This window comes from Mirounga leonina, unplaced genomic scaffold (assembly GCF_011800145.1).
Source record: "Mirounga leonina isolate KUSES-001 unplaced genomic scaffold, KU_Mleo_1.0 Mir_165, whole genome shotgun sequence".
Classification (NCBI taxonomy): Eukaryota; Metazoa; Chordata; class Mammalia; order Carnivora; family Phocidae; genus Mirounga; species Mirounga leonina.
In genome coordinates, this window is record NW_023270415.1 from 995,698 (window position 1) to 1,015,271 (window position 19,574).

The window sequence follows — 19,574 nt, forward strand, 5'->3', positions numbered from 1 at the left end:
CCTTCCGTGGGGCGCCTAAGGAGGCCGTTCAGTACCCCCTATTGGTGCACAGTGGCACCTTCCGGAGGCGGAGCCATGCGAGAGCGCTGCTGTGATTGGTGGGGCACCGCCGAGGGCGTTGACAATGGTGCCGAAGGCGCGAAACCTTGTTCCGCTCGTGCGGTGTAGGACGGGGACCCACCAGGTGCGTCCGGGTGCCCTGCGGGCGTCAGAGGCGAGCTTCCCCGGTAGCAGCGTGTGGGCTGCGGAGCCCAGAGAGGGTATCTGTGCGGTGGGGAGGGAGGAAGCCGGGGCGGATGCGGGTGGAAACTGCCCTTTTCTCGCGCAGATTCCACGAGCACCATGTCGTCCCCGGCGTCCACCCCGAGCCGCCGCGGCAGCCGGCGCGGGCGGTTGACCCCTGCGCAGACGCGTAAGTCCCTTACCGTGAGTCGAGCCCGCCACGTTACCCTCCCTTCCCCTCTTCTGGCTTTTTCCCGCCACCACAGAGAGACCTGGGCTGTGCGCCTGATTTCTGGCTCTGAGCGCAGTCTTTAAGTCCCAGGTGGAGTAAGATGTGAGGACGGCGAGCATTTGCTCATGCTCTGTCAATTCTAGCGTGCAGATACTTTTTTTGTGAGGCAGGCAGTGCTGGGCCCTCGTTTCCACCCTAATTGTTAAGCATGTCCCTGCCCATTTGTCTCTGTTTTGTTTGGTTTGTATTTGTTCCCAAGAGACTTGATGGAACTCCCGGAAGACCAAACGTGAGAATTGATGGCCATCTTTTCTGTGTTCTGTGTCACAAGCTCGAAGTGAAGATGCCAGGTCGTCACCATATCAGAGACGTAGAGGCGAAGATTCTACCTCTACAGGAGAGTTACAGCCTATGCCGACCTCACCTGGAGCTGACCTGCAGAGCCCTGCCGCGCAGGATATGTTATTTTCCAGCCCTGCTCAAATACATTCCTCAAGTATGTTTTTGGCGATCTAAGTTCTACTGTGGTTAATATATGGATGATGCTTTAGCCGGTCAGATTTGCTGGTTTGTTAACGGGTAGTTGATGTAACCCGACATGAGCTAATATGTTCACTAAGAGTACAAAGATAGGTACATGTTCGGGCTTAGTGAACAGAGAAAAAAAGTGTTGGTGCTTTTTTATACTAGAAGGTTTAATAGTCCTCAGAATCTTCACCACCACAGGTTACAAGGAATATTATTTGCTCTTGTGCTTAGATGACTTAAATAAACATGCTGTAGTTTAGGATTTGATAGGCTACCAGAATTTTATTGTAGGCTTTCAAATTTGTTTTTATAGCAGTTCCCCTTGACTTTGACGTTAGTTCACCGCTGACATATGGCACTCCCAGCTCTCGGGTAGAGGGAACTCCAAGGAGTGGTGTTAGAGGCACACCTGTGAGGCAGAGGCCTGACCTGGGGTCTGCACGGAAGGGCCTGCAGGTGGATTTGCAGTCTGATGTGGTGAGTACACAGTACAGTTTTCTGATAGGGGCATTTGGGGAACATAAAATGGGTAATTCCCTACTAACTGGTTCTATCATATTTTTCTGTATAGCCAGCAACAGAAGATATAGTGGCGAGTGAGCAGTCTCTAGGCCAAAAACTTGTGATTTGGGGAACAGATGTAAATGTGGCGACATGCAAAGAAAATTTTCAGGTGAGCTGTACCTTAATACTTTAGGGTTCTGAAAATGCTGGGAGAAAAGGTTTAGAAACAGTACCTCAGTAGCTGTAACACTGGGGTAGAATTTTAGGTGGCTTAGAATTGTTGATGTTTTTAAAAAGAAAAAATACTATTTACGTCTGTCTCCAAATAGTGACATACTCATAATATTTTGCATTGTAAGTAGTTGTTATTCCTAATGCATCAAACTTACTCTTTTTCTCTCCACATCAAGAGATTCCTTCAGCGTTTTATTGACCTTCTGGCTAAAGAAGAGGAAAATATTGGCATAGATATTACTGAACCTTTGTACATGCAACGACTTGGGGAGGTAATCAAATAGTCTTATAAAATCAAATTAATGCATTTTAAAACAATCAGCAGAACATAACTTGTTTGTTTTCTCTTCTAGATAAATGTCATCGGGGAGCCATTTTTAAATGTAAACTGTGAACACATAAAATCATTTGACAAAAATCTATACAGACAGCTCATCTGCTACCCACAGGTAAGACTTTGATTTTGACCTTGATGGATTATAGTAAACACCCAGAACACCTAGAGGGTTTTTGAGTAGCAGAATTTCCTGGATAGCAAAAAGAATGTGCCTCCAGAGCACCACAACTTAAGAAAATCATATTTCTTCTCCTTTAAGATGAACATTTCCTCACACTTTCACGTTTCCAAAATTAGGATGTGTATTATTGTCAGTGGCAGGTCATAGTCTAATTGGCAGGTTGTTCCTTAATAGTATTTAAAATAATGGTGAATCTTAAAATTCATAGCTGCTTGGGTTGGATGAAGTAAATTACCTTAAGTGAAAAAAAAATTTTTTTAAGATTTATTTATTTCAGAGAGTGCATACACGCAGGAGGTGGCGGGGGGTGTGGGGGCAGAGGGAGAGGTATGGATAGTCTTAAGCAGACTCCAGGCTCAGTGCAGAGCCCCAGTTGGGGCTGGATCTCATGATCCTGAGATCATGACCTGAGCTGAAATGAAGAGTCAGACACTCAACTAACTGTGCCACCCAGGCATCCTTTAAGCAAAAATATTTTATAAATAAATGCATTACACTGTGTGTTGTCCGTAGCAGATTATGTTAACCATGTTGTAATCTTTTTCTTTCTTTCTTTTTTTTTTTTAATTTGGGGTGGGAGGGGCAGAGGGAGAGGGAGAAAGAGAATCTTAAGCAGGCTCCAGACCCAGCGCAGAGACTGACACGGGGCTCAATCTCACAACCCTGAGATTATGCCCTGAGCCAAAATCAAGAGTCAGGCGCTTAACCAACTGAGCCACCCAGGCACCCTTATAACCTTTTTATTTTAAGCTTTATGTCAGATTTTATTATTGAAGTATCAGCTATATTTATTTTATATCTTGATCTTGCTGTTTAATAGCTGTGTGACCTTGGTCGAGTTCCCTAACATAAAAGTTATGAGTTTCTGAGTTCAGAAACTTTTCATTACTAATTAAAAGCCTAAGGTATGTCAGTACATTGTGAAGGTTTCATATATATGACCACATTTAACCCAAATGAGAATATGCAGAGGTGAGAGAGCTCAGTCTCAATGTACCTAATGTTTTTAAACAGCATGTTCGTGATTTTATAGAGATGATACTTAAGGATTATGCCAGATGTATTTGTTTTTATACTTTGCTAATATGAAATGCCTTATTTCTTGTCTTTAATTCTAAGATGGAAATATAAACACAGCTTGGCTTCTTTACATTCATTTTTATAGGAAGTTATCCCAACCTTTGACATGGCTGTCAATGAGATCTTCTTTGACTGTTACCCTGACTCAATCTTAGAACATCAGATTCAAGTAAGACCATTCAATGCATTAAAGACGAAAAATATGAGGAACCTGAATCCAGAAGGTAATGTTTTTTAATAGCAGGAAAATAAAAAATAAAATCTTATTTCGTCAAGGAATTTTAAAAGAATTGGTATATGTGATAGTGGTGGTAATAGATTATAAATTGACTAAATATATGGCAGATTCATTTACCCTATATGCCTTTCAACCCACCCTACCTTCTTTTAACTTAACTGAAATTACATAAAAGAGGTTGTAACTCTTGACAATTCTCTATCTTAAGGTGAACTTGCCCAAATGTAATAATTTTACAGTTACTAAGTAGGCACGTTTTCAAAATCACTGCAGAAAACAAATACAAAATATAATCCCTTCTTTGGAGCTTAAGAAAGGAATCTAGTTTGGGGGGCACCTGGGTGGCTCAGTGGGTTGAGCATCCGACTCTTGATTGTGGCTCAGGTCATGATCTCAGGTCCATACTCAGTAGGGAGTCTGCTTGAGGATTCTGTCCCTCTCTCAAATGATTAAATAAACCTTTAAAAAAAAAAAATCTAGTTTGGAAAGTAAATAAAAGAAAACAGAGAACAAGAGAGCAGTGCAGGAGATGTCTCAGCCCAGGGAGGGAAGGAGAATGCTAGACTCAGGTAGGAAGAGTTCATGGTAAAAGAGAAATTTGAATTATAATAAGGATTTGAAAAGCAGAATTCACGCTGGACAGCACAAAGGGGATGTAGGCAGAAGCAAAGCAGAACTATATGCAGGTTATAAGTGCTGGCTGATGCAGAAAGTAAGGGAGGAAATGTTTGTGTGAGGACTGGAAAGCCTGGGTCCCGAAGAGCTTTGAATTCCAATTTAATACAGATTTTTATTCCAGAGTCAGTAGGGAGCCACTGATACTTGTTCAGAAGAAAGTGAGAAAGCTTTTGCTACTCTTGAGAAGTTCATGGTGGGTCTAGTGTGCAAGGTATTTTGAAGTTCAGTTAAGAGACTTTAATAGTAGCTCCAGTATGGAGCAGCAGGGTCCTAAGCTGGACAGCGACCATAAGAGTGAAATTCAGGACAAACATGGTATTTGCTATGTGTGAAGATTAAGATATAAACACTATTGAGAATTTATAAACAGCCCTATAGATGAATGCGCAAAAGACACAAATGTCACTATAAGAAAACAAAACAGCTAACAAAGGAGCAAGTGTTGGAGTTCACTGTTGAATAAAGGAATACATACTTTCTTATGAAATTGGTTCCCGACCTCACTTCTGTGATAGGGTATTCAGTGGAGACATTGGAGGAAGTAGGAGACTGAGAGTGCTATAGTTCGTTTTTCAGAGGCAGAGCATTGGTACATGAAGAATTTCAGGGTAAGACTGGAGATTATCATAATTTCAGAGGAAGAGGAATTGCCAGATACTTAACTGATTTTAAAAGTTTTTAACTTTTATGTTGATTTGTGTAACATACTACGGAGGTTACTTTTTAAAGTAAAATAAGGATTGGTAGGGAGAGAAGAAAGGAAGATTTGTAAATAGGTAGAAGGGAGGACAAGACCAAGTGGGAAAGACCTTGTGAAGCAGCAATAAGTACTGGAAGGCTGAGATAAACTACAAGGCCAGCTGTGGCTAACTACAGGCCATGTTTTGTTGATTATGAGTAACAGTATAACTCGTTTGGAACCAGCAGTGGGAATTAGTTAGGTTAAAGTTTTCTTATCAGGGAAAGTCCAAACCAGGAGCAAGAGTGAAAAATATTCTATACAAGGGCTTTCTTATATAGATGGTAATGATTGGCTAAGTTATATAGTGCTTATTTCTGCCAAGTACTGTTCTTTTTAGGCTTGATGTATGCAGGCTCTTAATCTTCAACAAGTGTAAGGTAGGTGTCATTAATGCCATGTGTAGATGGGCACAGAGAGGCTAAGGGTGTCCCCAGGGTCACACAGGTACTCAGCCCAGACCATCTGGCTCTGGAGCCAATGCATTTCACATACACTGAGACAGCAGGACTTCCACATGATACAGTGCATGAGGCAGAAGTCCATGGGGCAAAGAAGGCAAAAGTGTAAAGTTTCTAATGCAAACCCAGAAGGTGGAGAGCAGGGGGTAGATGAGCAGGAAGGTGGTGGATGCCTGCCATGGGGCAGAAGGCCAGAGGTCCATCGGAGTTGAGAAGAAGGGAGACAACACAGGAAGGGCATCCCAGGCCAGACCTGAGGATACCCAGTGAAACATTCATGCCCTGGCCACAGCACCTACCTGTGACCCCAGCCATCCCCAGGTACCTCTGCATCTCCCAGTAAGATTCTCCTGGGCTTGATGGCAGACCCAGACCTGCCCTGGCAGGAATATAGCTCAGGGAAGAGACCACCTCTGGCTGGGCTGTGGGCAGTGGCTGATGGATAAGCTGACTTCTCTCCCCAACTCCTTGTAGACATCGACCAGCTTATTGCCATCAGTGGCATGGTAATCAGGACATCCCAGCTGATTCCAGAGATGCAAGAGGCCTTCTTCCAGTGCCAAGTGTGTGCCCACACAGCTCGGGTGGAGATTGACCGTGGCCGCATTGCCGAGCCCTCTGTTTGTGAGCGCTGCCACACCACCCACAGCATGGCGCTGATCCACAACCGCTCTGTGTTCTCTGACAAGCAGATGGTATGTGCCTTCTTGGGTACCCTGGGAGGCCTCCCCTTTGGCATATTAGTGCTTAAGGCTTCAGCTTTGGGATGGGAATGTTCCTTTTTAATTGCCAGTGAGCACCAGGTTGTTATTATATATGCCACGTTCTCATGGCCTAAGATACTTTGTAATAAGAAAAATGCATTATTTCACTATTATCTCCACTTTTTGACTTACTAAATTTAATGTGAGGGGTGCCTGGGTGGCACAGTTGGTTAAACGTCTGGTTTCTGTTCAGCTTGAGAGATCAAGCCCCACATCCAGCTCTGTGCTTAGTGCAGAGTCTGCTTTAGACTTTTTCTCCCTCTACCTCTGTCCTTCCCCCACCCCTCCCCCTTCCCCTCTCTCTCTAAAATCTTTTTTTAAGGCTTTATTTATTAATTTGAGAGAGAGAGTATGCACGAGCATGGGGGAGGGGAAAAGGGAGAGGGAGAAGCAGGCTCCCCGGCTGAGCAGGGAACCCGATGCGGGGCTCGGTCCCAGGACCCTGGGCTTATGACCTGAGCCGAAGGCAGATGCTTAACTGACTGAGCCACCTGGGTGCCCTAAAATAAATCTTTAAAAAAAATTTTAACATGAGATGTTTCTATAGGAAATACTTAAGCTTGTGAAAAAATTTAGTATATCAGACAAAAGCATATAAAACATACGATCAGTAAAAATTGGGGTGCCTGGCTGGCTCAGTTGGTAGAGCATGTGACTCTTGATCTCTGAGTTAGAAGTTTGAGCCCCACATTGGGTGTAGAGATTACTTTAAAATATTTTGAAAAATATATTGGTAAAAATTACTTGGTTAAATTTTGTCATTTTGCAGCTGTTCCACTGGTACAGAATGAGTTGACAATTTTTCTGAAGTTTTTCTCACACATTTTAAAGGAAGTTTGGCTTTTGTGTCTTTAATGAAATTTTTTTTTTTTTTTTAAAGATTTCATTTATTTATTTGACAGAGAGAGAGACAGCGAGAGAGGGATCACAAGCAGGGGGAGTGGGAGAGGGAGAAGCAGGCTTCCCGTGGAGCAGGGAGCCCGATGTGGGGCTTGATCCCAGGACCCTGGGATCATGACCTGAGCCGAAGGCAGACGCTTAACGACTGAGCCACCCAGGTGCCCATTTAATGAAGTTTTTTTAAAAGATTTTATTTATTTTAGAGAGAGTGTGCGCACAGGGAGGGGCAAAAAGGAAGGGAGAGGAAGAAAGAATGAAGCAGACTCCACACTGAGTGCAGAGCCCCACACGGGGCTCAGTCTCACAACTGCAAGATCATGACCTAAGCCGAAACTACGAGTCAGATGCTTAACTGACTAAGCCACCCAGGCACCCCTTTAATAATGAAAATGTCAAGATGAAGTTATTAAAACAACATAGAAATAAGTGGGAAAAGTCAAAATCATTTATTTGCCTTGATTATAATGGTGTTAAAGTAGGCACAGGGACAAGGACTGTTAAGTTTTTTTAATTTTGTTACAATGTTTAAACAACTTTTTAAAATTTAAATAAAATATGTTCAGAATACTATAGAGTTGGGGCGCCTGGGTGGCTCAGTTGGTTAAGCGGCTGCTTTCGGCTCAGGTCATGATCCCAGGGTCCTGGGATCGAGCCTCACGTCAGGCTTCCTGCTCAGCAGAGAGCCTGCTTCTCCCTCTCCCTCTGCCTGCCTCTCTGCCTACTTGTGCTCTCTCTCTATCTCTCTGTCAAATAAATAAATAAAATCTTTAAAAAAAAAATACTACAAAGCTAATTTCCATATGGGGACTCAATAAGAAAAATACTAGCAAATGTGAAAAAGTGTTCAATGTTTTTACTAACCAAAGAATTGAAAATTATAGATCTAAATTTTCATCTAATATTGCTGTCAATTATTGGAGCAAATGTACCTCAAGTCATGCCAGCATGGTGCTGAGAGCTAGAGATACAAATGTGGAACCATGCTCCCAAGGAGCTTATAGTGTAATATTCTTTCTTAGAATGCTTCAAAGACTCCCAAACTGACTTGAAATAAAACTTAGTATCCTAGAGTAGTCTCCAAACTATGTGGCCCAACATCATCACCACAACACACCTTTGTACCCACAGACCTCACTGATGGTGTCTCAACCACTTCCTTATACAGGGCTTCTCAGCCAAGCACAGGTTTGCCTCAGGACCTTTGCACTTGCTGTTCTTACCATTCAGAACACATGGCTTCCTCCCTAACGTCCCCTAGACCTCTTCCTAGAGGTTCCTTGACCTGAGAAAGGCCTTCCCTAACCTTGCCTTATGAAAAGCATCTCCTCCACCCCCACTGCCCATTGTTCCTTGCTCTTTTTTTCTTCTGCCCATTACATTTGTCACTGTCAAATGTTATTGTCTGTCCTCACTCCACTCTGAGGGAAGACTTCATTCACTGTGGAGTCCCCAACACCTAGAACCAGGGTCCAGCACATGCCAGGTGCTCAGCAAATACCTGTTAGATGAGTAACCAGGCTAAGTGTTTATGAGGTGCACGCAGTGACTAGGAGAGATGCACAAAAGTGCTTAACCGTGAACCTGAAAAGTGTGTACTTCTCCACCCAGGAAATCTCTAGAAGTAACTGCTAAAAACATAATTAGAAATTTAGACAAACATTTATACAAAGCAATATCCACTACAACCTTGAAATGGCGAAAAATAGTCACATAAATCACTGACCACGCCCCCCAGATAGGAGAATTTGTAAATACACAATATCTTTACAAAATGTATGTTCATATCACATTAAAGGTTTTTTAAAAAAAAGAAAAATGTTAGCTATCTGGAGATAAAAACAAAGAATGGTGTTTTATTTTTTTTTAAGATTTATTTGTTTGAGAGAGAACACAAACACAAGCTGGGGGAGGCAGAGGGAGAAGCAGGCTCCCCACTGAGTAGAGAGCCCGATGCGGGGCTCGATCCCAGAACCCTGGGATCATAACCTGAGCAAAGGCAGATATTATACTGACTGAGCCACCCAGGTGCCCCAAGAATGGTGTTTTAAAAATAAATGTGGTAGGGGTGCCTGGGTGGCTCAGTCAGTTGAGTGTGGAACTCTTGCTTTTGGCTCAGGTTGTAAGATCGAGGCCTGCAGCTGGCTCCATGCTCAGCTGGGAGTCTGCTTCCCTCCCTCTCCCTCAATCCCTCCCTCACTCAGGTGCACACACATGCATGCATGCTTTCTCTCTAAATAAATGAAATCTTTTTAATAAAATAAAAATGTGGTAAACATAAAAAATAGAGTGGTACAAAGACTGGCAGTTTTGTCTGAATTATGCTTGTCGTTTCCTGAGTTTTCTGTTTCCACTGCTCTTTCAGATCAAACTTCAAGAGTCTCCTGAAGATATGCCTGCAGGGCAGACACCTCATACTGTCATCCTTTTTGCTCACAATGATCTTGTTGACAAGGTTCAGCCTGGAGACAGAGTGAACGTTACAGGTAAGAATGAAGGCTGTATTAATGAGATAAGTATGTCTTGCTTTTTTTTTTGATACTTTTTAGTCAGTCCTTTGGCTTGATCATGAATTCATTGGCATGAGGCTTGGTCCTGCCTGTAATGCTTTAATCACTTTTTTACCTAGCAGTATGGAACCTTTCAGTGCGTTGTCCTTGCAGTTGCTTGTTCTTTGCTCTCAGTGTTCCAGAGCTGTGAGTGTAATTTGACCTGATAGCATTGGTATCTTGAAAAAACAACTCAGACAAGACTAGTATTGGTAAGATTGGAGTTATACCAGCAGCTCCAGGAAGCAGTACTCACCAATTTTGGAATTTTAAGTAATTTGCTACTTACTTCCCAAATGTACAGCCAAGGGTTAACATTTACTTATTATAGAGAGGAAATGGGTCAGAGCACCTTGCTTCCATACAGGAGTTACATTACGGTATTTTTAGAGGAAGCGGAGATTCAGAGACTTGCAGCTCACTGTAGCTGAGGTTCTATGGTAATCTGTGACACAGGGTTCCTCCTCTCTTCTGGCCAAGAAAGTGCTCGTTCCACTGTACCATGTGAATATGCCAGTCTTTCTCTTGATGCTTCAGAGCAGCATGAGCACTGGTTTCTCAAAGGGGCTGTGTTTGTGTGGACAGCAGGCACAGTTCATTGAGGTCAAGGTGGGGACTGAGTCCAGGGAGTGGCCGTGGCTCTTGGTGTAGCCCATTGGTTGTATTCAGTGAGTTGGGACTTCTCATCATGTGTCTCCCCAGTATGAAGCCCAACAGCTGCCCATAGCAATCTTAAGTTATAAAAGCACTTATAGTCCATTAACAATGTGAAAGAATGTGTCATTAGTGAAAGATGTGCAGTCCTCGTTCTGCCATCCTACTTGTCTGAATCTTTTGATAAAGTGTTTAATCTGCTATTGTAATATCCTCAACTGCCAAGTGGAATTAATGTGATGATACAGGTGAACGTATTTGGGGATGGGGGCTGTGGAAAGCACCATATAGATGTAAAATAAGTATTGATGTTGTTCTGTGATGATGAATCATTGCAAGCACCAGTAAAGATAATTAGGCCACTTTAGTCATCCATCCCTAATTCAGCTTGCTATGAAGAAGGTTGTGTACTCTCAGAATGTTACATATAAACTGGTTTTTATGTTTTGAAAAAGAATTACATTGACCTGTTAAATAAACAAAAGGATTGGTGATCTATGGTAAGTTGCTAAGAAGCCTGTGATAGAGAGAGCAGATGCTTGCTCCTCAGGAAACAGCAAGAAATTGGATTGTCCCAGAGCCCAAGCCTTCTAGATTGAAAGTCAAAAAAGATAAACATCACAAATGTCAGTTTGGGAAACTTCTTCCTGGAGAAGAAATGAGTTGGTATGGTTGAAGGGTTGATTGTTCATTTATTTCTTTTAATGTTCTTAAATTAAATTCTTTAGGAAGCATGTGAGGTTATGGCCATTCACCTAGAAACACTTCTTATTATTAACATGTAGTAATTTTTCCTTTACCATATCTTTACCTTTGATTCAGTAGACTGTCTTGTCTGTGAAATAATTTTTGAGTAATTTTTTAAAAGATTTTATTTATTTATTCGAGTCATTTTTAAAAGAGCTTTTAGGATTTCCTTCCCAAATTTTTGGTACAGGATTTTAGTACTTTGTTCTAGCCAAATAATTACTAAGCAGATTCTGTACATTCAACTTAAGAGAAATGAAAATACTATTTAAAAATACTATTGATTGAACACAGCTGTAGGCCAGCATTGTGCTAAAGCCAGAGTAATTTCATTTAAGTCTCAGAATGATTATGTGCAGTATGGTTATACTCAGATAGGTGCCCAAGATCATAGAGCTAACGGATGGTCACAGATGAACATGTTTTTAGGTCTGCTTTTTTCAAAAACCTGTGTTCTTCCCAACTTGCCTTGCCTCCTTCAGCAGGGAGCTTTGCAATATAGGCCTGAGTCCTTGATTCTAGGAGGGCCATGAAGGCAGTGTGCTCAAAGCTCACTTCCACTGCCAGCCCTCAGATCTTTTAAGTGCTGCCTGCTAGTTTATGAGCCATTTAGGGAAGGTAAAAACATCTCTTGGTTGTGCCCTCAGGCATCTATCGAGCTGTTCCTATTCGAGTCAACTCAAGAGTGAGTAATGTGAAGTCTGTCTACAAAACCCACATTGATGTCATTCACTATCGGAAAACTGATGCAAAACGTCTGCATGGCCTTGATGAAGAAGCAGAGCAGAAACTTTTTTCAGAGAAGCGTGTGGAATTGCTCAAGGAACTTTCTAGAAAGCCAGACATTTATGAGAGACTTGCGTCAGCCTTGGCTCCAAGCATTTATGAACACGAAGATATAAAGAAGGTAGCAGTGGACTTTTAACTTTGATCAGGATTTATAGTTCTTTGAGATCAAAAGGCATGAACATCCCCCGCTACTGCCATCACCCTCCCCCCCCACCCCTAAAGGATAAGAACTGTTGCCTGATCACAGAGCAAGGTGCTCACCATCTAACTTGGTTGTTGGTTGATAAGAATCCCAGCATCCTTGTTCATTTCCTCATATCTACATTGAACTTACATGTTTCTAAACATAGCAAAAGCCAGATGGGGTCAGAATAGGGATTTACATGGCCACCATTCTGGCACAGTTGTATGTGCTTCTATATAAACTGGTTAGTGATAACTTAAAGCACTGTCGTGTTTATACCTTCCCTTAATTTAATTACAATTTTTTATTCACAGGATAAGAAAATACCTCTAACATTTAAACTAGATCTCAGTTACTCTGTAGTAAGTGAATGTTTAAACATGTTTGTTTAGGGAATCTTGCTTCAGCTCTTTGGTGGAACAAGAAAGGATTTTAGTCACACAGGAAGAGGCAAATTTCGTGCTGAGATCAACATCCTGTTGTGTGGTGACCCTGGGACCAGCAAGTCCCAGCTGCTGCAGTATGTGTACAATCTGGTCCCCAGGGGCCAGTACACGTCCGGGAAAGGCTCCAGTGCAGTCGGCCTCACTGCGTATGTGATGAAAGACCCTGAGACAAGGCAGCTTGTCTTGCAGACTGGTGCCCTTGTCCTGAGTGACAATGGTATCTGCTGTATTGATGAGTTTGACAAGATGAATGAAAGTACAAGATCAGTACTACATGAAGTCATGGAACAGCAGACTCTTTCCATTGCAAAGGTGAGGCCCATTCTCCATGTGTAAACATGGGCACACTTAGAAATGTAGCATCTGTATTCACCTTGGTTCTAACTTTGGGAAACTCATGAATACTTTTCCTATTAGGTTTCAGCTAAATGTCTTTGAGTATTTCCTCTTTCATCTTTTTTGCTATACTAACCCACTAATACATGGTATTCACAGAACTTGAGTTTGTCCTAAAGGTCATGCAGGGGGTTTAGTTTCTGAGAAGAATGTGGTTCCAGCATACATTTGTCTAAAATACAGTTGTTGGCGTGAATCTGAGGATGGCATTGTCCCAGATAAATCTGTTGATACCATCCTTCCAAGGTGATGTGTGTGGCTCTTGGTGACAGTGGATATATGGCAAAGGGCACACCAGGTGAAGATAGCTCACGCTATTCCTGCTAGCACCAGGGTGAAGCTTCTAACTGCACTGTTTTCTCTGACAGGCTGGGATTATTTGCCAGCTCAATGCCCGTACCTCTATCCTGGCAGCAGCAAATCCTATTGAGTCTCAATGGAATCCTAAAAAAACTACCATTGAAAATATCCAGCTACCTCACACATTATTATCAAGGTATGAGAACATAAAGATGATCTTACTTTGCTCATTTGTAGAATTTTCAGGTTGAGATAAAAGGAAATAATAAAATTCAACAAGTGGTAGCATCATAAGTTCTTCCCTCTAATGCAAAGTTTTCTAACATGGGTAGTCAGGTTTTCATGGCAAAGCCTGTGTTTCTCTACTCAGCTGTAGGTAGCACCTTAACATTTACTCATTCTTTGAAGCTGTTAGGACACATTTCACCTTGACATCTTTTTCAGAAGCCCATCACTTACTGCTCATCTCAGTCTTAAAGTCGCTAAAGAATATCATCAAAGTACAGAGAAAAGCTTCACATGACAGATAAGGTTCTAAAAAATTAAATTTGTTAGAGTTGTGTAGTCCACAGTTTTTCTCAACCATACTGCTACAAATATTTCATTAATGGATTGTAATAGTATTTCATAAATAGTATTTTAGATTATAATAGTATTTACAGTATTCATAAATGGATTTTAGATTTTAATTATTCCCAAAGTTGTGTTTTGTTGTTTTTTTCCCAAAACAGTTAAATGCTTTTTCCTTTAAATCTTCCAATCTTCAAAATTACAATAACAGTTCCCTTGAAAGAATCTTACTTCTTTGACTGAGCTGTTTGGTGACCAGCCATTTCCTGGGCAGACCTAATGGCCAGAAGAGTGGGTGCCTGCTGGGGCCAGATTAGGGAGAAGGGGATTGATCTGAAGGCTCACCAGACAACTGGACAGCAGACTCTTAATTCTCCCTCAGCAGCCCTGACTACACACATGTTCACTGTACATGCCTAGGTGGCTCAGGAGCAATTTTTTTTTTTAAGATTTATTTAATTAGAGAGCACTTAGGGGAGGGGGGATAGCAGAGAGGGGGAGAGAGAATCTCCAGCTGACATGCCACTGAGCATGGACCCCAGACCCCGATGCAGTGTTCAATCTCAACCCATGAGATCATGACCCAACCCAAGAGTCAGAGGCTTAACCGACTGGGCCACCCAGGATCCCCAGGAGCAATTTTTAAGTTACATATGTGGCTGTGTTGGTGTCCCAAGCAGGAAAACAGTGTTTTTACAATATTTTCTCAGGTTTGATTTGATATTCCTCATGCTGGACCCTCAGGACGAAGCCTATGATAGGCGTCTGGCCCACCACCTTGTCGCTTTGTACTACCAGAGCGAGGAGCAAGTGGAGGAGGAGTTCATGGACATGGCAGTGCTGAAGGACTACATTGCTTACGCCCACAGCATGGTCATGCCTCGTCTGAGCCAGGAAGCCAGCCAGGCTCTCATTGAGGTCCGTGTTTAAACCCTGAAAAATGTTTTTGTTGAGCCTATAGCCAGTAGCATTAATGTAACTAGCTGACTATCTCCCTTAAAAAAGTAATTTTATTAATAACCTACTTCCTATAACTACTTTTTCCTCCTCCGTTGCAAAATTGACTTTTCCAAAGATAAAAAAGGGGAAAAGCTTTTTTTTTTATATATGTCGTACAAACTTTTTATAATTAAATATTTCTTTTTTTTTTTTTTAAAGATTTTATTTATTTGACAGAGACACAGCGAGAGAGGGAATACAAGCAGGGGGAGCGGGAGAGGGAGAAGCAGGCTTCCCGCGGAGCAGGGAGCCTGATGCGGGGCTCAATCCCAGGACCCTGGGATCATGACCTGAGCCGAAGGCAGACGCTTAACGACTGAGCCACCCAGGCGCCCCTATAATTAAATATTTCTAAGCACAGTGAATTTAAGATCGGAATACATGAGTTGAAATAGAAGTTATGCTACTTAGTAACTTTGTAACTCTGGAGAAGTCATCTAATTTTTCTGAGCTTCCATTTGCTTGTTTCTAAAAAGCAAAATGACTTGTGAGTACTTGGTGTTCACTTTTCAGTATCCTTTCACATGGACAGCAGTGCATAATGACACTTTCAGTTATTCATACGTTATGATATTAAGAAGGTTCTTGGTGTTTTGATGCCTTTACATCCTAACTAAACACCTGAAAATACCCAAAGAAGGTTATAGGTGATTTGTAATTTTCCATTTGTATCATATACTTGAGAGTTGCTCAAAAAAAAATAAAGTTATGTTATATATATGTGAGTTTAATACAACTCAGCTTTATTCATTATTTATTCATTATTCCAGTAATCTTTGCATGCCTCACTCATTAAATGAACCCTCAGCAGGGGCATAAACCAGAGTTGGTACCTGAGCACCTTTTTCAGACAGCACTCTGATAGTCCTCTGCTATAACTGTGACCTGCCCTTTACCCCAACACACCATGTCCCTTGAGTGCCAGCCTCACACACCTCCCTGCCCACTCCCATTCTTCATTCCTCATAGCCACATCAGATACCACCTTCTTGATGAGCTATAAGGCCCAAGGCTAAGATCCGACTTCTAATTCCCCTTAGTACTGCACGTGGCAGCTGGTAGTTTATTTAATAGAATCCTAACTGTTCAGAGTTTAGCCACAAAATTGAAGTATTGTTACAAGGAGTTTTGGGTGTTTTTTTTTTTTTTTTCCTCCTGTCTACACTAGGCTTATGTAGACATGAGGAAGATTGGTAGCAGCCGAGGAATGGTTTCTGCATACCCTCGACAGCTGGAGTCATTAATTCGACTAGCAGAAGCCCATGCTAAAGTACGATTCTCCAGCAAAGTTGAAGCAGTTGATGTTGAAGAAGCAAAACGTCTCCATCGGGAAGCTCTAAAGCAGTCTGCCACTGACCCCCGGACTGGCATTGTGGACATATCTATTTTAACTACAGGTCTGTTGTTCACATTGAACATAAGAGCACATGAGAATTTTTTAATGCATATATATATATATACACTTAACATACAAGTAATTTATATTTCATATTTGAGCTAACAAATCATTTGAAGTGGCAGAGGCTCTTAACCTTTTTCAGATTAGGGCCTCTTTGAGAATCTGTTAAAAGTTGAGAAAAATATGCCTAGCACACTGCATGCACACACACAGTGTTGTATCTAATTTCACAGTGTTCTTCCGCTATCTAGGCACCCGTTGTTAGTCCATTTTAAAGAAGTAATTCATTTCTTAATGAGCGCTGTCTACTTGCTATACAGATTATGTGGACTGTGTTTCAGTGGAAACAAGCAGTTACTGGCTTATAGAGAATTGGAAACAGCAGAGAGTTCAGAACTCACAATTTTGAATATATTTTCGCATTCAGCCACTGTCCACTAACCTTTTTTTGTAGCAGCACTGCTAAAGAAATATTTATGGAAATTTGAAATATTTCAAATTCCTTGTAGCAGAAATACTTTCATTAATTTTTTTTTTCATTTCTTTTAAATCAGGAATGAGTGCCACCTCTCGTAAACGGAAAGAAGAGTTAGCTGAAGCACTGAAAAAACTTATTTTATCTAAGGGCAAAACACCAGCTCTAAAATATCAGCAACTTTTTGAAGACATCCGGGGACAATCTGACATAGTATGTGTTTTATAAGTATTTTTTGCATAATGGAGTTTTTCTTTTTTAATTTAGTACTTCTTTTAAGGTTTTTTTAAGTCTTTCATTTCAGTATTAAATATAGATCTGGATTTTTTTAAAAAAGTAAAATCACCCATAAACCCAAGAAATAATCACAAAATTTTGCTGTATTCCTTTAATAGTTTTTGTATGTGTATATGTACACATGTCTTTTCTTTGAAAAATGAACATAGTCAATTAGAGTTACACTGTTATATAACTTGCTTTTTCTTGTTATATAATATGCTATTAACATCTGTGATGGCAAATAGACTTTATAATGATTGGGTAAGATCCCTTTGCATGCCTATTCCATCATTTCCTAACCAATTGTTGGATATTTAGGATGTTTGCAGCTTCTTCCGATTATACATAGTGTTAACCATGCATGTTAGCCATGCATCTTATTTTAATGATGAAATGATCAGGTTCCCTTTTGTAAATAAAGTTGGGTTGCCCAGTGAAAAGAACTCGAGGGTCCAAGTCCAGCCATTTGCCCGTTTTCATAATGCCTCTTCACTTGCATATTTTCTGCGGCTGCATTAGCACTACAGGGGCAGAGTTGAATATTTCTATACTTCTACAGACCATATGGGTAGACGTCCAGCCTGTCTGTTTACCATCAGGCCCTCTACAGGAAATGGTTGCCCCTCCTGAGTTAGAACCTAAGGAATGTGTATAGCCACCAAAAAGAAAAGAGACTGGTGATTCTTTACATTGAAATCAATGTGTACCTAACAGTTAAGGGAGTACTTGACATGTAAAATAATTGTTTTCATCTCTTCCCCCAAGGCTATTACCAAAGATATGTTTGAAGAAGCCCTGCGTGCCTTGGCTGATGATGACTTCTTAACAGTAACTGGCAAAACTGTCCGCTTGCTCTGAAGCTCTTGTGAGCAGTGCTGTCTGTGTGTGGCTTATCTGCACTTGGGTGTTGTAGTTGTGTACCATATGTGTGCTGCATAGGGGCCAATCGGCTGCCACTGTTGCTGTCAGTGGAAATAGATTCCTAAAGTCATTATTAGGCTCCATAAAAATTTTCTAACCTAGGTTCAGTTTTCATAGTGAAGTGTATGTTTTCACTTGTTTAACATTTTAAGTGAAAATGCTGTGCCAATTTACAATTTACAGTAGAGGCTATTTTTTTTTTAAGTGCCATTATTTTAGCACCAGGGCTTTTAATCTGTATTGCCATATATGTATGTATGTATGTATGTATATGTGAGGATGTCAGTCTTTTTTGGAGATGGCAGTCTGGGTCATGGGTCATGTTTTTTGTGCTGGACTTTCTAAAGGCAATCATCCATATGCTTGAAGTTTTTGTAATATAAGATAAAACTTAGCCAGTGCATATCATTCAGTGTGAGGTAATGAAGGACCAGAGCCTTTCTCCCTCTTACAGCTCTCAAGTGTAATTCCTTCTAGAGGCTTGTTCTGATGGCTTCCATAAGATTTAAAAAAAAAAAAAATAGGTGGTTGGAAATGATTAGATTCTAGGTTAACTTCTACTTTTTCCTAATATGTGAACTTTTTCCTAAATAAAGGATTGAGTAAGTAATATTTGGTTATCTGGTATTATTTTTCATTAAGAAAAAAAGCTTTAATAAATACTATATTCATGGAAATTCATGATAGTGGTAAGAACTTTAGAACGCACCAAAAAAATTCACTATAAATTCCAATTTATTTCAATCCTAGCAGCCATTATCCTTTTTTTTTTTTAAGATGTTATTTATTTATCAGAGAGAGAGCATAAGCAGGGGGAGTGGCAGGCAGAGGGAGAAGCAGGCTTCCTGCTGAGCAAGGAGCCTGACGCGAGACTGACTCAATCCCAGGACACTGGGATTGTGACCCGAGCCGAAGGCAGATGCTTAACCAACTGAGCCACCCAGGCATCCCGTAGCAGGCATTATTCTTATAAAACCACCATAGGCTGGAATTTTATATGGAAATAGGACTATAATAAATAATCTCTGAAACACTGAAGTTATTATATGAGTTAGCCTTTTTTTTTATAATTTAGGATCAACATTCATTAATCCAGTATCGTAGGAAATGATAGGACTAACTGAATGGTTAAATAGCATTAAAATGTTAACATTGGAATGATATTTAGAGGCTTTTTTTTTAGATTTTATTTATTATTTATTACTTATTTATTTTAGAGAGAGCATATGTGAACAAGGGGGAGGGGTAGAGGGAGAGGCAGAGAATCTCAAGCTGACTCTGCGCTAAGTGCAGAGCCCATCACAGGGCTCAATCCCATGACCCCAAGATCATGACCTGAGCTGAAACCAAGAGTCGGATGCTTAACTGACTGAGCCACCCAGGTGCCCTTAGAGTCAAATTTTCATCAAACTCTTTTTGTCAGTCATCATTCTTAGGTGCTGTTCTTGACAGGTTTGCAAAATGCCTTATATTTTGAAGGAGGCGGTAGTTAGGTTGGGGCTTCACCAAAGGATCCAGGCCCACTGCCCAGCAAGTGACTTTACTAGTGAAGTTTCCTCAGTGAACTCACTATGTAGGACACCCTTTTATATGTAACTGTCAGCCACTCTGTAGGTTCAGTCTTTCCTTTTTATGGATGAAGGAAGCAAGAAGTCTCATCTCTTGCCTGAAGACCCAAAGCAAGAGATGAAGCTGGAATTAAAAGTCAAGTCTTCTGATTAAAAATTTAACTTATGTAACTATGCCATGCTCTGGCTATAACTCAGGTTTT

At 41.1% G+C, this 19,574-nt stretch overlaps 1 protein-coding gene across 3 annotated transcripts; it reads left to right on the plus strand.

The window, feature by feature from the left end:
• The first annotated feature begins 129 nt into the window (after positions 1-129).
• MCM4 (minichromosome maintenance complex component 4) lies at positions 130-18,415 on the plus strand. 3 transcript variants are annotated; one of them, XM_035011127.1, is made up of 17 exons: positions 130-184; positions 329-412; positions 786-950; positions 1,299-1,459; positions 1,554-1,655; positions 1,897-1,992; positions 2,074-2,169; positions 3,404-3,542; positions 5,909-6,129; positions 9,461-9,581; positions 11,693-11,952; positions 12,411-12,776; positions 13,229-13,356; positions 14,441-14,648; positions 15,898-16,126; positions 16,683-16,816; positions 17,648-18,415. In XM_035011127.1, exons 2-17 carry the CDS (start codon positions 343-345, stop codon positions 17,738-17,740), a joined length of 2,589 nt encoding a protein of 862 aa, XP_034867018.1. In that variant the 5' UTR covers positions 130-184; positions 329-342; the 3' UTR covers positions 17,741-18,415. The 3 variants fall into 3 exon arrangements, with proteins under 3 accessions (XP_034867018.1, XP_034867016.1, XP_034867017.1); XM_035011125.1 differs by having other exon boundaries at positions 1,296-1,459; positions 17,648-17,740; XM_035011126.1 differs by lacking the exon at positions 130-184 and having other exon boundaries at positions 343-412; positions 1,296-1,459.
• The last annotated feature ends 1,159 nt before the right edge of the window (positions 18,416-19,574 follow it).

Coding starts and splice junctions, on each gene's coding strand:
- MCM4 (XM_035011125.1), top strand. CDS start 343: ATGTCGTCCCCGGCGTCCACCCCGAGCCGCCGCGGCAGCCGGCGCGGG. Junction 3,543..5,908: donor GAGGAACCTGAATCCAGAAG/GTAATGTTTTTT, acceptor AACTCCTTGTAG/ACATCGACCAGCTTATTGCC. Junction 16,817..17,647: donor TCCGGGGACAATCTGACATA/GTATGTGTTTTA, acceptor TCTTCCCCCAAG/GCTATTACCAAAGATATGTT.